Source organism: Antennarius striatus, chromosome 16, assembly GCF_040054535.1.
Source record: "Antennarius striatus isolate MH-2024 chromosome 16, ASM4005453v1, whole genome shotgun sequence".
NCBI lineage: Eukaryota > Metazoa > Chordata > Actinopteri > Lophiiformes > Antennariidae > Antennarius > Antennarius striatus.
Genome location: NC_090791.1, coordinates 16,980,167 through 16,997,518, shown reverse-complemented (window position 1 = coordinate 16,997,518; position 17,352 = coordinate 16,980,167). Strand labels below are relative to the sequence as shown.

General features: G+C 41.2%; 2 protein-coding genes across 2 annotated transcripts; both read left to right on the top strand.

The window, feature by feature from the left end:
- Nucleotides 1-634: 634 nt before the first annotated feature.
- Nucleotides 635-2,585, top strand: LOC137610021 (ferritin, middle subunit). The gene is made up of 5 exons (XM_068337422.1): nt 635-776; nt 873-999; nt 1,387-1,533; nt 1,959-2,084; nt 2,180-2,585. Exons 2-5 carry the CDS (start codon nt 898-900, stop codon nt 2,333-2,335), a joined length of 531 nt encoding a protein of 176 aa, XP_068193523.1. The 5' UTR covers nt 635-776; nt 873-897; the 3' UTR covers nt 2,336-2,585.
- A 4,513-nt stretch (nt 2,586-7,098) lies between these two features.
- syt5a (synaptotagmin Va) lies at nt 7,099-16,814 on the top strand. The gene is made up of 10 exons (XM_068336860.1): nt 7,099-7,240; nt 11,341-11,505; nt 11,707-11,721; nt 12,554-12,735; nt 13,089-13,175; nt 13,850-14,017; nt 14,190-14,357; nt 14,462-14,579; nt 14,673-14,806; nt 16,435-16,814. The coding sequence occupies exons 2-10, from the start codon at nt 11,346-11,348 to the stop codon at nt 16,642-16,644; spliced, it is 1,242 nt and encodes a 413-aa protein (XP_068192961.1). The 5' UTR covers nt 7,099-7,240; nt 11,341-11,345; the 3' UTR covers nt 16,645-16,814.
- The last annotated feature ends 538 nt before the right edge of the window (nt 16,815-17,352 follow it).

Below are 17,352 nucleotides of genomic sequence, written 5' to 3'. Positions count from 1 at the left end.
TAAGATTTTAAACACATTTTATGAAGTTCACAAAATTGCGTCGTTTTGCAGAAGTGCTGCAATAATGTAATAACAGTTTTGAATGCCATTGTGCATCTTGTAAATGTAAATATGCAGGCTAAAGTTTAACAGATTTTATATCAGAACTGTAGAAGTGTTGAACATCCTAGTACGAGCTTATCAAAGGTTAGGTTAAACAAGTCCATGTTTGTCATTCGTAGCTTGAAGTACTTGTTTGTCCTGTTTTGGGCCAAGCAGGAAATTGTACAGATTTTCTATACATGCTTTCAGTAACAAATGAATGTTTTTTCATATATGGATTCATCTTGAATTTCTCCCTTATTTTTAGATTTAAGTTTATTTCGATTTTTTTTTTTTTACCACCTTCCCATTTCAAGAAATCACATATTTAAAACTGACTTTAGTGTTTATATTTTTTATAACAATGCGACATAAACTTTGTTGATTCTTGAACTGAAAAAAAAAAAAGCTGCTTCGAGTTTCTATAAATGATTGGACATAATACCATGATTTTAAAATAATTTTAAAAAAAACTTTTAAAAAATTTGCTGAGTCATTCCAGGCTACCCATATACTGTACTCTGTCATGTGCCACCTCTGAGCTCAGGGATTGGCGGAGATGCATGACGTCACATGTATCACGAGGTCTGCTGAGACGTATAAATACACCGAGTCTCCCTGATTCTTCTCATCGGGAAGATTTTCGGGAGTTCTTGCTTCAACAGTGTTTGAACGGAACTTCACCTTTCGTCCCTGTAGGTTTTTTTTTCCGTACTCGTTTGCCTTCCAGACTCAGAAAATATTTAATTTTGCCAAAAATAAAGCTTTATTTTTCTACTTCTTTTGTTAAGAAAAGCGTACGAACCGCCAGCTAAAATGGATTCTCAAATACGTCAGAACTACCACCGCGACTGCGAGGCCGCCATCAACCGGATGATCAACATGGAGCTGTTCGCGTCTTACACCTACACCTCTATGGTAAGACGAAACGCCTTTATTACGGGTTACTGTCAAATATTTATGCTTGTAAATATATGCTTTTGTATTGTTTTCTTCCCACGTCAGTTTTGTTTAAAATACATATTGGACACGTTTAGTAATAAAGTAAAAAGTGGTCACTCAATGCAGAAAGGAATCACTCTATTGACTTAATGTTTGACTTTCTGTGTGTCAACCAATAAAATGCTGCGTCATGCTTATGCAGATCATTTGTTTCCCGTCATCATCATTTCAATAGTCATGTAAACCGACTAGAAGTCATGACTCATGTCTCTGACCACTGTCTAGCAGCATCAGCATAGTTCATGCCAAATAATGACTGGTGATGTTCTCTAATCACTGTTTTGACCCTCTTGACCCTCACAGGCCTTCTTCTTTGACCGTGATGATGTGGCCCTTCCAGGCTTCTCCCATTTCTTCAAGGAGAACAGTGAGGAGGAGAAGGAGCACGCTGACAAGCTGCTGTCCTTCCAGAACAAGCGAGGTGGACGCATCCGCCTCCAGGACGTCAAGGTTGGTATTTAGATAAATACTGCTGTGATTAAACTGTTCAAAATTAGCTGGAGGCAATGTTTGGATTATGAGGCATTCCTTTTAAGAGCATTAATCCCAAATGAAAGTTGACTGGAAGAAACGTGTTCGAGCAATGTTTGACAAAAGTTACAAATCCTACCTTCAGAGTGTCTCCTGTCCTCCTCAAATAAGTCTCTGAGCTGACCTGATTGAAGAGGTTAAAGGTCACATTTGAAATTGGGCTTCAATTTTAGTAACAAATGGCTGATTGATGGAACTGGTCCTAATTTTCAAACCTGAGTTCTTCTTTTGATCAGACGTCAGAGCTAATGTTTAGTTCTGAGGTGAGGTGATGGTTGACACGAGTGCTACTGAGTCACACTTTTGTTCCCAGGAGTGTTCAGTCTTGTTCACTTTGTCTGTAGAAGCCGGAGCGTGACGAGTGGGGGAGCGGACTGGAAGCCATGCAGAATGCCCTGCAGCTGGAAAAGAATGTCAATCAGGCGCTGTTGGACCTCCACAAGTTGGCTTCTGAAAACCAGGATCCCCACGTAAGTCCTGACCAGTCTGATTTGGAAAAGTTCACTAAATGTGGTCTGATTGTGAGCTTAAATCGTGCTTACCTAACCAATATTGTTATCCTCAGCTGTGTGACTTCCTGGAAACCCACTACCTGAATGAGCAGGTGGAGGCCATCAAGAAGCTGGGAGACTACATCACCAACCTCACCGGCATGGACGCCTCCACCAACAAGCTGGCCGAATACTTGTTTGACAAGCATTCCCTGGGAGGCAAGAGCTAACTTCAAGTGAAAATGCAGCACACAGAATTTAAATTCTGAGCCTGCTTCTCTTCCAGCTGTCAATCAATCCTTCTCTATCCAATCTGTTCAGTCTGAGGTTGGAAATGCTCATGTTGTGTTGAGGCTGTTTGTCATGTGAGGATTTGGATTCCTCAGTTGTGGCTTTGTTGCCTAGCAGTCTCTACCTGTGTGGCGTTTTCAACAGTTGTGACAAAATATTTGATTAATCTGATTAAACATTTTAAGCTGGTCTCTGTAGTCTGTCTGCATCTGTCACATGACTTGCATTCACTTTAAAAAAAAACTGGTAACTATAATGAGACATTTCTGCTTTGACAAGATGGGGAAGTGAACACATAGAAAAAGGGGTAATCCACATGTGAAACTTTATCGCACGTTAAAGTTTTCATTGAAGTTTGGTCATTAGAATGTTCTTCGCATGGTGAGGACTTTTCCTCATTCCAGTTCAGAGGATCATGTTACTGGCAGAACTTGTTTTCCTACAAGATAACAGTTTCCAGAGTAAAAGCAACTAGCAATTCAGTTTTAGTGACCTAATGAGAATCAGATGTTTATAAAACTCTAAGCATGGAATTACATGTCTGTCTAGACTGTCCACATAGATCCTGTTTATTCAAAATGAACCCATCCCTGGTTGAATAATCAACCTGTAACATTTCAGAGCATTTTGTTAATGTTCTCTACCAATGTGGACCTTAAGCTAATCATTAACCATATCAAATATAATTCTGTGAATTGGCAATACAGTATATAAAAGACAATTTTCAAAAAAAATTTAAATATAAAGACCACTATAATGGCCAGAGGTGGTTTACTATCTGCATTGTGTGATGCCAAAGTGTTCCCACAAAGGTGTCCAAAAATGTTTTATGCTGAAACATTGGGTTCCTTTTACTTGACCTTCGTGTAGTCATCCACGTACTGTTCTCCCTGCAACCAGCAAACCCAGATACTTCCATCAGTTTACAACATGGAGAAGCGTGATCCATCACTCCACTGTTCTAGGGTCCGGTGGCGGCGTGCTTGACCCCACTGCATCCAATGCTTTGCATTAAGCTGGTGATGTAGAGCTTGATGCAGCTGCTCAGCCATGGAAACCCATTCCATTAAACTTTCTACACGCACACACACCCAGCTGGAGCAAATGAAAACAATAAAATCAGTCGAACTTTGTTTTGCAGTGATTGAGATCCACCTGGCCAGAGGCGTCAAACTCATTTTAGTTCAGGGGTGACATAAAAATGATGCACTGCTGCCATCAGCTGTTGAATTCTGGATCTTACCCTGTATTATGTCAGAGACAAAAGCAGATCAACTCTCAGCAGACAATTTTGATTAGCAGATACTTTTGTTCTCACTTTCAGTGTAATTTCTTTGCCAAGGATCCTGCGGGCCGGTGTTGGCCTGTGGACCATATGTTTGACACTTGGACACTGAGTTACGTGTTATCACCATGAAATGAGTTTCTCTGTGGTAAACGCTTAAGGGACTGTGGGTTAGTTATCACAAGGGTCTGCTGAAAGCACCAAAACAAAAGATAGCCTAACTACAGACCAGCCTTGGCCAGTGACAACTATAGGCTTTATAAAAAAGTAAAATGTGAAGCCTTCTCTTAAGATTGAGAGAGTCTGAACTGAGAGGTCGATCCAGAGACGAAGGGTTTGATAGCTGAAAGTTCTTCCTCCCAGATTACTTTTTGAAATCTTGAGAACCAGCAGGAGGCCTTCATGTTTTCTGCCATATTTGCAGTCTCACACTGTTAAAGATCCCAGGTCTTTCAGTAATATTTGCATCTAACTCAATACTCAACACTATTACAGGGCGCCCTCGTTCCTCGCGGTTAATGTGTTCCAGAAACCACACGTGATTAACGAATTTTGCGAGTGACAAACTATTTATCTTATTATTTACGGTAATTTAAACGTTTATGACCCCTCCCCGTACTGACATTAAACCAACTGTATTACCTTTTCCCACACTCTTATTGACTGTTTAAAGCACTTTTGTGTCTCACGCAAGTCCGAGACTCATGGAACGGAGCGCACTTCTGGATGCCGTCAGCCAATAGAATGTGCATATGGTATCATGTGACTGCCTACCAAAAATCCACATGAGGTGAAGTCGCGAGCGTGGACGCGCGAAGGGTGCACTGTATCCCTAAAGATTAGATTATTGACCTGGAGTAGAAGTAGAACATCAACAATAAATATGACTGAAAAGAAAACAAGTTTGGTTTGGCCAAATTTTTTTAGAACTCTACATACTTGTAAAAGTTGATAGCATCAGTACAGAAATTTTGTAATGTATAGTTGGAAACAAGACATTTATAGGACGTTTTAAGCCCATTTAACAATCGTAGCGAGTTCAACCTAACAAACATATGACACAACTTTACACATTGCTTCACGAGACAGGAGAGCATGAAAGGGGAAAAAAAAAAGGAATCGAGAAAGGTAAAAAAGAAGTCGCTATGCACAAGAATGGAGGAAGTCAAGGGAAATTCTGCCGTACTTCCCCGACCACAAATGTGTCATCCACAAAACAGAACATGACATGACATGTCATGGCATGACAAATTCCTTCTCATTACAGTAGGACAGCAGGAGCAGCACCCTATCGTTAACGCTATCAGAGCAACCATTCATACTGCCCTCAATACCCTCAACTTTGTCAGAGCCTTGCAAAAGTTTTTCTTTTTTCTTCCTCACAAACAGTTCAGGATGTTATGGATAGGGTTAGGACCCATATACAGAACACCAGTGGAGAATCTCTCACTCATAGTTTAACCAAAAAATTAAAAATCCAGGAAACACAAGAAAACTGTAGAAGTCCAACAAACTAGACATGTAGGCAGAGTTACAAAACAATCTGGCTCCAAACCAAAAGAGAAGCCGTCTTAAAAGCCTCAGGCTTTTTGGGCACAGGTGTTGAGATGAGGAACAGGTATGGAGACCAGACATTGTCCATAACTTCGGTCTCCCCCCCATCACACCCTGGCAGAGTGACATGGCACAAACACCGAACCATGACAGTACCCCCCGCCAAGGGACAGCCCCAGACGTCCCAAGAATGGAATTCCAGCTTGGGAACAGATTCAGGAACCAGCTGAGGTCCAGGCACGGGGACAGACTGGGGTTCAGGAACAGAATCGGGAACAGGCCGGGGCTCAGACTCTGTAGCAAACCGGGCCTTGGACTCAGGAGCAGGCCGGGGCTCGGACATGAGAGCAGGCTGGGAGTAGGTTCGGGAGCAGGTGTGGAAGCCGGCACTAGAACAGACTCTGGGACCGGCGCTGGAACAGTCTTAGAAGCAGTCTTGGTGGCTGTCCACTGCCACATCTGGTTTGCAGCTGTCTCTGGAGCCTGGAGTATGCTTTTGGTCTGAGCGATCTGAGCGGTCTTGGCCAGATGTTCTGATGTTCTGTTCTGATGTTCATTAATTGTTTGATCTCCTCTGGATTTCATTCAGATTGTAAATACATCCTCCTCAGTCTTTCATTTATCTGCTGCTGTGTCTCCTTGGTTTTTCTAAATTGTAGGGATTTCATATCCCACTTAAGGTACCCGACTTTAGTGAGACACAAAAGTGCTTTAAACAGTCGATAAGAGCGTGGGAAAAGGTCATTCAGATTCAGTTTTTCTTCTCATCAGATATCAGAGCTAATGTTTAGTTCTAAGGTGAAGTGATGGTTGACCAGAGTGCTACTGAGTCACACTTTTGTTGCCATGAGTAATCAGTCTTGTGGGGTGAGGGTGGGGGGTTACATGTAGAAGCCAACGAGACAAGAGTGGGGGAGCGGGCTGGAAGCCATGCAGAATGCCCTGCAGCTGGAGAAGAACATCAGGTTGTGTTGGAGCTCCACAAATTAGCTACTGAACACCAGGATCCTGACATAAGTCCTCTGATTTTGAAATGTGGTCCGAGCGTGACCTTAAATCATGCTTACCAACCAAACCAATATTGTTATCCTCAGCTGTGTGACTTCCTGGAAACCCACTACCTGAATGAGCCGGTGGAGGCCATCAAGAAGCTGGGAGACTACATCACCAACCTCAGACGTATGGACGCCCCCAACAACAAGATGGCTGAATACTTATTTGACAAGCATTCCCTGGGAGGCAAGAGCTAACTCCAAGTGTAAATGTGGCAAAACATAATTTAAATTCTGAGCCTGCTTCTCGTCCAGCTGTCAATCAATCCTTCTCTATCCAATCTGTTCAGTCTGAGGTTGGAAATGCTCATGTTGTGTTGGGGCTCTTTCTGGTGTCACGTGAGGATCATCTAGGTTCCTGAGAGCTTCTACCTGTGTGGTGTTTTCAACAATTGTGACAAAATATTTCTGATCTGTTTAATCTTAATAAACATTTGTGCATCTCTCACATGACTTCATCTTATTTATTGAAGTTTGACATTCCTCTATGGGGACGGCTGGTTGTACCCCAGTATTGTAAGTGAAACAAATAATTATATTGATGATTGCTGAGTTTTCAGATCTGATAATTCCATTTAACATGAACCACAAAGTGTAGTCAAATGATCCTGTCTCTCATAGTGAGTCTGTAATTCACTACCGGTTCACCAATGTCACTGTCATACTTGAACTTTATGTCAGGATTGTGGAATAAAATGATTTCCTGTTTCACTGTTGGACTAGTTGGCTGTTAGCAGTAGAGCTGACAGCGGACGGTAAGTCGAGAGAAGGGATATTGTGGAGATTAGCACAGAATGGGGGAGGGGAAGGGAGAGCAAGAGGGGAGATTTTGACACGGAGTCCTCATCAGTCAGTGGTGGTGGATTCATCCAGAGGACATTCAGATGTACAAGTATAAAATAAATTAAAATCCTTAAAAGTCAAAAATCCAAGAAGGCCTGACACCAAAAGGGGTGAGTTCTGTTTTTACTTTGAATTACAGCCATGATTTTATCCGTTACAGCTAAACCCAGTTATTTACAGATTTCTCACTCTAACCTTCAGAAAAGTCGAAGGGTTTCGCGTACAAATAAAATAAAATAGAAAAGAAAGCTGTTCTTTCTGCTTTTTCAAACTTGTCATCAAAAAAACTTGCGCATTCACTTTAAAATTAACTTTATAATGAATCTTATTATAATGAAGTTTCTACTGTATATATCCATCAACAGCTCATTTCAGTTGCAGTTTATTTTATTTTTTTTTTGTCACCATGTGTTTCAGCCATGCTCTAAATAAGATGCAGCAATTCTCACTCGTGGGGCAAAGTTGCTGTTCATTTACTGGATTTTATAACTTAATGCTGTGTATGTGACATTCTTTTTTAATTGGATAATATGTGAGTGACAAGGAAAAACATTTTATTTTATGCGCAGAGGAGGTGTTTTTCTATAGTTGAGAGAAGATTAGTTAATTGGATTATAGGATGCTAATGCAGTTCTATTTCCAGACTGTGTTCACATGCAGTCACCTCCACAACACTACAGGTATTTACTCTGACAGAGCATATGATGTCTCTGATTGTGTGTCTCATGAAACCGTGACCTCACAATGCTTACACTGGGAATCGACATTGGCATTGGAAATTGTTGGAGGTGTTTGGGGCTTTTGTAAAGTTGGAAATTAACACAAACATTTAAAAAAAAATAGAGAAAAATACAAGCAGCGGATTCTACAAGTTATCACAAATGAAATGGCAAATCCAGATCATCTATGGCTTAAATGTACTTGAGTACAGATGTGCTCTGGACTCAAATAAATCTCTATTTTCATTTTAATTCATTTAAACTGTAATTTAGAAATCAGTTTTCAGCTCTTTTGGAAATAATCTGCAGCTTCGAGAGAAAAAGTGTGAATTATGAGTTCAACCAGAAGGATGAGCCTCCAGTTAGTTTAGCTGAGCACAGGTAAACAGAGCAAAAGTCCAATGCAACAGTACCAGAATCTGAGTCACTCCTTACCTAACGGGTGTTTAGTGAGTTTAAGAATGTGAATAGTGTGTTTTTATTCGCACATTTTCACAGTAGTCTTGGTGTTTCTAGTCTCATGCTGTGCTAAAGCTAATGGTTGTGTCACAAACCCTTGAGGTAAATGACAACTTTTACATATAATACAATATACGCCATATGAAATCCTCCATTGGAGATCCCCAACCTTCTTTGTTAACGGCGGCTTGTAGAAAGACTCCCATGAAGGGCTCACACCCATTGCCAGACCACAGTGAAACCTCCATGTTTTGTCATCCCGATCTTTAAGTTTATCATTGTTTAAAATCATTACCATCAATTTATACATGTTTTCCCATTACTGAGGCTGATCGGGTCTGACACAGAGTCGTTGGAGCAAAGAGACAAACTCTTCGGGGAAAGGATCAGTATGATTTGGGTTTAAAAGACCTGTACAATACAAATCTATCAAAGTCAGTTGCTGTGGGGTGAGTCGGCTCTTCCAGCTCCTCAACAGTCTTCCGATGAGCCTCACTGAGGTCACACCCACAGCCGAGGACAGAGCAGCAACGTCAGACAGGGTGGGTCCCACAGATCTCCACCACGCATTCAACGTTGGAGATTTTAGCCGTGATGAATTTGGATTCCATTGATGCTCCTGCAATAGATCTTACATTGAAAAATCCTCCTCTGTTAACAGGTTCCTTTAAAAACCAATGGAGTGATTTAAAATCTTGTGGTCTCCTCTGGGACAAAAGATCTTTCAGTCTGTCGTTTCTCAGGTCCATTAAAAACAGCAAGCGATCTAGTCCCAGACGTCAGCACTGGGCCAGTACTGCCTGCACCGTGGGCCGCCACACCAGGTCCTCATGCTAGTCAGGAACCATCCATCCATCCATTTTCTGCCGCTTTATCCGCTGCAGCGGGTGACGGGGAACTGGAGCCTATCCCAGCTGGCATAGGGCGTGAGGCGTTGGACACTCCGGGCACGACACCAGTGCACCGCGGAGCCACACACAAAGACAGACAACCACGCACACACTCACTCCTATGGGCAATTTGGGACCGGCCAATCAACCTGGAGCGAATGCTTTTGGAGGTGGGAGGAAGTCGGAGAACCCGGAGAGAACCCACGCAGACACGGGGAGAGCATGCAAACTCCACACAGAGCGGAACTCGAACCCGAAACCGCCACGTTGTGTGGCGACAGCGCTACCCACTGCGCCACCGTGCCGCCCCAGTCAGGACTCGTTGAATGAATTATAGCGGGAAAGCAGCGCCTCTGCTGGTCAGATGGAGAAGGAGAAGGAGAAGGAGAAGAAGTAGAAGAAGATGAAGATAGATTTATTTTAAGATCCCTGACAACTGTCGAAGTTCAACATTGTTCAATGTTTAGTGGTATGTCCATTGCTTATTAATCAAACATTCGTTGCCTTCCTTACCACAAATAAAGCAAAGAGAGCAAAGACATTTTTGTTAATTCCAAGTTATTTGTTTTTACATTCATAAAAACAATCAGTAAAATATCATGAAGAGGATGAAGAAGAAGAAGAAGAAATGTGCTTTAATAAGTACCTTAGTTTTTCCCCTGATAGTCTGCATGTTTCACACACATAATGTTTATATGTAGACAGGCCGTGACACACACACACACACACACAATTCACTCTCTAATCCTGTGCTTCAATTCGAGGAAATGAAAGTGTTAATAAAATGCAGCCTGGCACTTAGAGATCAGTCTCCAGTTCGCAAATCTAGTATGTTTGTTTATGTGTTTTTCTATGGATGTCATGAGACATGAGAGACAGACAGTAGAGGACTGGAGGAAGTGTGACAGAGGGATGGGATGAGAAAGGGGAGGCGGCCCATCAGGCAAACTGTCCTTAATTTGTTTAAGCCGATGGATTTAAGGATTACCTTTGGCAATTAATCTTGTTATATCGTCACACAGCCACTGAGTGTGTGTCGTGGCTGAGGCCTGGTTGTGTTTAAATGTCATTGTGTGAGTGTGCACTGGACCCTCACAAGGGCACAAAATTACTTTGGAATAATTTTTTTCTTCGCTTCATTCCAGGTTATCGGCAGATTTATAAGAGAGGATAAACGAAGCCTATTAATCTACAATCCATACACCTTTACATGCTAGTGTCACACTGAAGGAAAGTCACAATATGCGTCAGCGAAAAATAAAACGGACATGAAGATGTTTGAATGTGGGGATTGGAAATGTAAATTCCTGTTGACACAAAATAGAAAATGAACAAATTGGAATGATAAAAGATGGCTGAATTCCATTTAGAATTTTAGTTAAAGAGGGAACAGCAGTGAGCAGCAAAGGAGGAGGAAACAAACAGAAGCAGGACAAATAAATCAGCTGAAAGGATAAATTTACATATAAGAAAAAATGTAACATCAGGATGAAATCAATTGATCAAAAAAATAGTTTTTCATGAAGATTACAGATACTGCTCTTTGCCTTTGTAGTGCAGTAAAATCCTTAATTCTGTCATTTTTGCATCAATATTTGTCTGTGTAGGTTCTCATCATCCAACAGATTACGCAAATACATAATAATTTGACTAGTTAATGGTTTAAAGTGCACATGTACGTAGATGTAAGAGTAAAAAAGTAAATCATAAAATATTTCTTAACCTTGTTATGGGCGAGAGTTAAGGTAAACCCTAGATGAAACGCCAGCTTAATTGTGATCGTCTTATCCTCAAGAAGATGAATGTATGAATAAAAAAGCAACTATGTAAATTTAAGAAAAAAAACTAAGGTGATAATTTTTTGCTCTTCTATTTAATTTAGCCAACTATTATGCGTGAAATGATGACGTGATTTCCTGTACATTTCTGGAAACATGTCTACTTCTGTTTCAATAAAACCCTGATAAATGAAAGAATGCTTTGCCCTTGATGAGGATAGGTTTCTGCAATGCTTGCAAAAGTGAATGTACAATGAATTTTGAACAGAGAGCTGCTGTGAGCTGCAGGGCTTCAGAGTTTAAATGTCTCCTGATGTGACTTCCAAGCTGCCAACCATTCTGCTCTTCTTTGTCCTTGTCACAGCGGCGATGCGGCTGGTCAGCACGGCGATGACGCGGGTCCGCAGGGCGGCCGAGGAGGAGGAAAGGGAGAAGGAGCCTCCACCCGTTCAACCCCCGTCACACCACTCCAACCACCAGTTCAACAGCATGAAGAACAAGTTCTTCAATGAGCTCACACACCTGCCAAGTGAGCACACATCTATGCAGAAATACATCTTATCTTCATCTAATAAAAAAGTTCCTGTTTCTTTTTGTTGATTAAGAAGTTTATAGTATCAACATCCTATCATTACCATTCTGTCCTCTCATTTTTACATCTTTTATGTTTCACCTCTTCCTTATGTGCTCTGTCATCTCCTCATGTGTCCACTCTGCTCCTCCCTTCAAGATCATAAACTCGGCTGTAAGTCCAAAATCTTCTGTTTTTTTCCCCCCATTTCCCTGTTTTCATACATATTAACCCCCATGTGATGCTCAGATAGTGAAAATGTGCCTCACATCCAACCTTCCATCCATCGATCAATCCATCTATCCATCCATCCATCCATCCATCCATCCATCCATCCATCCATCCATCAATCCATTATATGATACCAGCTTATATGATACTGTCACAGGACTTAATTAAGCCTTGATGCTATCATGGCTAATGGAATATTGAACAACCATTGATGGTTTGTACATGGCACTGGTTTTATACCAGTTCCTCTCGGTATGAAACAGCTGGCTCAGGCGGTAGCTCAGGCAGTAGAGCGGGTCGTCCAATGATCCAAGATCGGTGGTTCGATTCCCGCTCCCGACCAGCCATCCCAGTGTGAGCTGATGGTGGGAGGTGTCAGCTCACCTCTCAAGCACTGCTGAGGCGCACTTGAACAAAGAAGAAGAAGAAGAAGAAGGAGCTATACTTTATTGATCCCCTGGGGGAAATTACATTCGTCAGCATCGTCCCCCCACAAGCTGCTCACTTTGGCGCACCCAGAAGTTCCTGCCCATCACTCTGCCTCTCACTGTGTGTTAATGGCATGTTTTTACAAACTCCTGGTGTTTGTGTGTCTGTTTGTTTCAGGGGCCTGCACAAACATATATACCGTAAATGCATGTTCAATTGTAAGAGTGACAAGATAATTTCCCTAAAAGGGACAATAAAGTGTGTTACTACCTCACCCAGATAACATCAGCACTTCTTCCTACCAAACTACACACCACAAACTCACCATTCTTCATCCTTTCTCCAGTGCCCATGTGGGCCATAGGTGCCATTACAGTTGTGGTCCTCGCCCTTATTGCCTGTATGGGATTCTGCATCTATAAGAAGTGCATCAACAAGACCAAAAAGCCTAAGAAGGCCCGTGAGAGGAAGGCAGGACGTGGGCGCAGGAAGAAGGAGAAGGAGGGAGAGGAGGGAGAGGAGAAGAAGGTAAGACAAAATAAGAAGATCTCTCAAAAACAGATGGCATTAACAGTAACACTGATTGTAACTGCTTCTGGATGGGTCACAGATGTTTGGCTTTTATCCAGCCTGAAACTGGATGAAATGACAGTTTGTCATGAGAATTTTATCACAAATAATCATGTAGCAAAATATAATATTCAAATTGCAGGAACTACAGTTTTCTCTTACAGGTAAAATATGTAACAACACATGTATAAATGGCTCTTAATGCTTCACACCATATTTTCCACAACTAAGACATAATATCAGCAGTTTTAGATTTGTTTTGTGATATGTTTTTAAATTATTTGACCATCTTAACCATGTGTCTCTTCCAGGAAGGTGATGAAGGGAAGGAGGAGGAAGAGAAGGAGAATCTGGGCAGACTGGAGTACACACTGGACTATAACTTCACTGAAAATCAGGTACATACATACATACATGCTGGCAGATCCTGCAAATATTCATTGTGTTCTCCCTCATTGCATTGTGATGTATTGATGGACACACCAATGATACTTTTGGCATTGAGCCCTTACTTCACATAAGAGATTAAAAGATGATCATAAATCTTCACATTGGCAGCCCAAAATAAGAAAGAGACAAGCTGAAGCAAGGTTTTCATGGAAAAAATACAACACTAACCAACGCACTGTAGGGCAGCACCTTAGCAAAGCTAGCAGTAAATTTACAAAATACTCTTTGTATATGTAGTGATCAGCACTGAATGAATATAGTTGTGCACTTTTATAATGCATGAAGACACAAGTATGTGTGTGACTTATGACTTACGACTGACATCGTAAGTCACTAAAGTGAAGATTATGATCCAAATATATGATCCAGATATAAAGTGTACCTCTTCAGTCAGGGTAAGTAGAGACTGAGAAGAGGGTGCAGGAACACATTACCCCACAGTCCCATAGAGGACTGTGAAAATTAAACTCCTTATACCACAGCTAGCTCAAGGTTTTTTTTTTAAGCAATGGCAAGTGGGAAGAGCCAACCTTGTTATCAACCTTCCAAAAACCAAAGTGATAAATTAATGATGCACATATGATGGTCATTTGGACTAACTCATCTCCCCTTCCTTCTCCAGCTGATAGTTGGTATCCTACAGGCTCAGGACCTTGCAGCCATGGACATGGGTGGGACATCAGATCCTTACGTCAAAGTCTACATGCTACCGGACAAGAAGAAGAAGTTTGAGACCAAAGTCCAGCGCAAGAACCTCTGTCCTGTCTTCAACGAGACCTTCATATTTAAGGTCTGTCCACCACCACTGGAAATTTGTGAATATAAAAGTTTAATTTTTATTTCAGAACTAAAATGAACGGACTGACACTGTAGCTATCAGTAGCATCATCAGACTAATCTTAAGTCACATCTGATTTTCTCCAAAGTATTAAATGTGCTCTTTTACCCCCCCCCCCCCCCAGATACCATATACTGAGTTGGGAGGTCAGACTCTGGTGATGCATGTGTTTGATTTTGACCGTTTTGGTAAGCATGACCTCATTGGTGAGATCAAGATTCCCATGAACTCTATAGACCTTGGACAGCCAATACACGAGTGGAAGGATCTGATTGGAGGGGAGAAAGAGGAGGTACATCATTTTATTTCTTGATGTCCTCTGAAATTTATAAAGAACAACAGGTAAACAATTACCATGATATCGTGTTCTTCATGTGTATGCTCTGTCGTTAACAGCAAGAGAAGCTAGGTGATGTGTGTATCTCTCTTCGTTACGTCCCCACGGCCGGTAAACTAACAGTTAACATCATGGAAGCAAAGAACCTGAAGAAGATGGATGTTGGAGGACTGTCAGGTGAACACTCATTTTTGAATGCTTGAAACTGGTATATGTAGTTTTGATTCTGACTCTTGATCTCTCTTTTAATATTATGCCTTTTTCTCTAAGATCCCTTTGTTAAGGTGGTGCTACAGCACAACGGGAAGAGGCTGAAGAAGAAGAAAACATCAGTCAAACAAAACACTCTGAATCCTTACTTCAACGAGAGCTTCAGCTTTGAGATCCCCTTCTCCCAGGTCCAGGTACGTACATATGCATGTGAATAAAATTGTTGCTATCCCTCATTTCTTCCTTTTTCCCTTCAGGGGTCGCCGCAGCGAATCAATTGCCTCCATCTAACCCTGTCTTCTGTGTCCTCTTCTCTCACACCAACTACCTTCATGTCCTACCTACCTTCATATCCCTACCTTCATATCCCTCACTTAATTAAAGAAAAACCTTACAATGGTCGCTGAAACAAAGTAATAAAAAAATTACTGAAAAGTAATCAATGAAAGTCGAGCAATGCTCCTGATTTGTGGCTTAACAGAAATTTTTTTTAAAAAAAACTAATGAAACAGGCCTGGACAAAAATGATGGTGACTCCTCATGAACAAACTGCTCCAGTTGTCTCAGGTTTGATGGGTGCCTTCTTTCGATGGCATGTTTCAGCTTTTTCCATTGATGTTCAATAGGATTAAGATCAGGACTCATGGAAGGACCCTTCAGAATTGTCCAATAATTTGCTATGCACCATTCTTGGGTGTTTTTTTGTTGTGTATTTTGGGTCGTTGTCCTGTTGGAAGACCCATGACCTGCGACTGAGGCCAAGCTTTCTGACACTAGGCAGCACATTTCTTTCCAAATTGCCTTGATAATCTGTACCTTGCACTGATTCAAGACACCCTGTCCCAGTTGCAGCAAAGCAGCTCCAGAACATAACCAAGCCTCCTTCGTGTGTCACTGGAGGGACAGTGTTCTTTTCTTCTTATGCTTCATTTCTATATATTTGCTTTGGGGCTAGTCAGAATGCAATGTGGCAAATTCCAGTCTTGCTTTTTTATGTCTTCTTTCATCATCTCCTGTGAAGTCCACTTTGGCTGAAACAATGACATATGGTGTAATCCAACACAGATGTACCTTGACCATTAGTTCACCTTTGGAGGTTGTTCTGGACTCTGGTTACCATCCATATCGTCCATTTCTACAGTCTGTCATCAAATTTCCTCCTGTGGCCAAGTTGGCTACAGTCCTGTGGATCTTGTGGTCACAGGAACATCAAGCTGCTTGGAGATGGTCTTTTGACCTTTATCTTCAACATGCCTGTCATTTTTTTTCTAACCTCTTGAAACAACTCTCTCCTTCGCTTCCCGTGCTCCATGTTCAGCGTGTTACACACCAAGATACTAAACAGCACAGTGACTATTTGTCACCCTTTAAATTGACAAACTGACTGATTACAAGTTTGAAGATGCCTTTGCTGATAATAAGTTTATCAAGTCCCAGTGGTCAAATTATTTGCATATTTTCTGGGGGTACGAACATTTTTGTCCAGGCCCGTTTTATTAGCTTTTTAAAAAAAATAATTCTGTTGAACTACAATTCGAAAGCAATGTCTGCTTTTCATTGGTTAACTTTCAGTACATTTTGAATTATTACTTCTTCTGTCAGTTTCAAGTTGCTTCAGTGAACATTTTGGGTTTTTCTTTCATTAAGAGAGGGGCACCAACAATTTTGTCCACATGTGGAACACACTAACACTCACTTCTACTTGTTGTTGCTAATCTTTAAGTGTGTGAATTTAAGACTCAACATGTGTCCTTCAGCTTTGATGTGAAACATGATGTGATTGAATAAGGTGTTCTCATAATGACTCATCCTCCACCAACAGAAAGTCCAGGTGCTGATTACTGTGTACGACTACGACAAGCTGGGCAGCAACGACCCCATCGGCAAATGTTGGATCGGCTATGGCGCTTCAGGTGTAGGACTGCGCCACTGGTCGGACATGCTGGCCAATCCCAGGCGTCCAGTGGCCCAGTGGCACACGCTCCTACCAGAGGAGGAGGTGGATGCTGCTCTGAAGGCCCCCATCCGCTAAACCAACTCACACACAAGTGAATGCACCATCATATATATAGACTCAACCTGTCCACTGCCAAAACCCCAACACTCCATGAATGACTAGTATAAGTAGAAGTATAAACACGTAATGCTTTAAGATGGAAAAACTAACTGATCATTACAAAACTAAACTGCGTAAAAAATTCCTATTAATCAATTAAATTTATTAAAGTGAACTTTTAATATATGAATGACTCAAGAATTAATATATTAAAAGTTCACTTTAATAAATTTAATTGATTAATAGGAATTTTTTACGCAGTTTAGTTTTGTAATGATCAGTTAGTTTTTCCATCTTAAAGCATTACGTGTTTATTGAATGTCTTGACATTCAAATCTGAAATAATTTAAATTACCTGATGACATCACCAAGATGTTTCTTCAAGGTCTGTGACAGCACAACCTGCTGGTCTCCCAGGCTGAGTCGGCCTATTTATGAATTGAAAAGTGTACAAGTGATGGATTTCTCCTTTAATAACTGGCTGTTTTTACTTTGGTGAGCTGCACTGCCTTTCATGTAATCAATGTTCTTGTTTCAAAGTTGAAATGATCCCAGTTGACTGTAGTAATGTTAATGTGTATTTATGTAATTAATATCTATTTGGCCACTAAACTTCTTTTGTGTTGTGCATACCTTATTTTCTTGATTTATTCTCATGTTTTCGTCTTCTTTACCCATGACAAC

Excerpts from the sequence above, each read along its gene's own strand:
- LOC137610021 (XM_068337422.1), top strand. The coding sequence starts at position 898 with ATGGATTCTCAAATACGTCAGAACTACCACCGCGACTGCGAGGCCGCC. Across the intron at positions 1,000-1,386 it reads CTTACACCTACACCTCTATG|GCCTTCTTCTTTGACCGTGA; the intron begins GTAAGACGAAAC and ends TGACCCTCACAG. Across the intron at positions 1,534-1,958 it reads TCCGCCTCCAGGACGTCAAG|AAGCCGGAGCGTGACGAGTG; the intron begins GTTGGTATTTAG and ends CTTTGTCTGTAG.
- syt5a (XM_068336860.1), top strand. The coding sequence starts at position 11,346 with ATGCGGCTGGTCAGCACGGCGATGACGCGGGTCCGCAGGGCGGCCGAG. Across the intron at positions 12,736-13,088 it reads AGGAGGGAGAGGAGAAGAAG|GAAGGTGATGAAGGGAAGGA; the intron begins GTAAGACAAAAT and ends TGTCTCTTCCAG. Across the intron at positions 14,358-14,461 it reads TTGGAGGGGAGAAAGAGGAG|CAAGAGAAGCTAGGTGATGT; the intron begins GTACATCATTTT and ends TGTCGTTAACAG.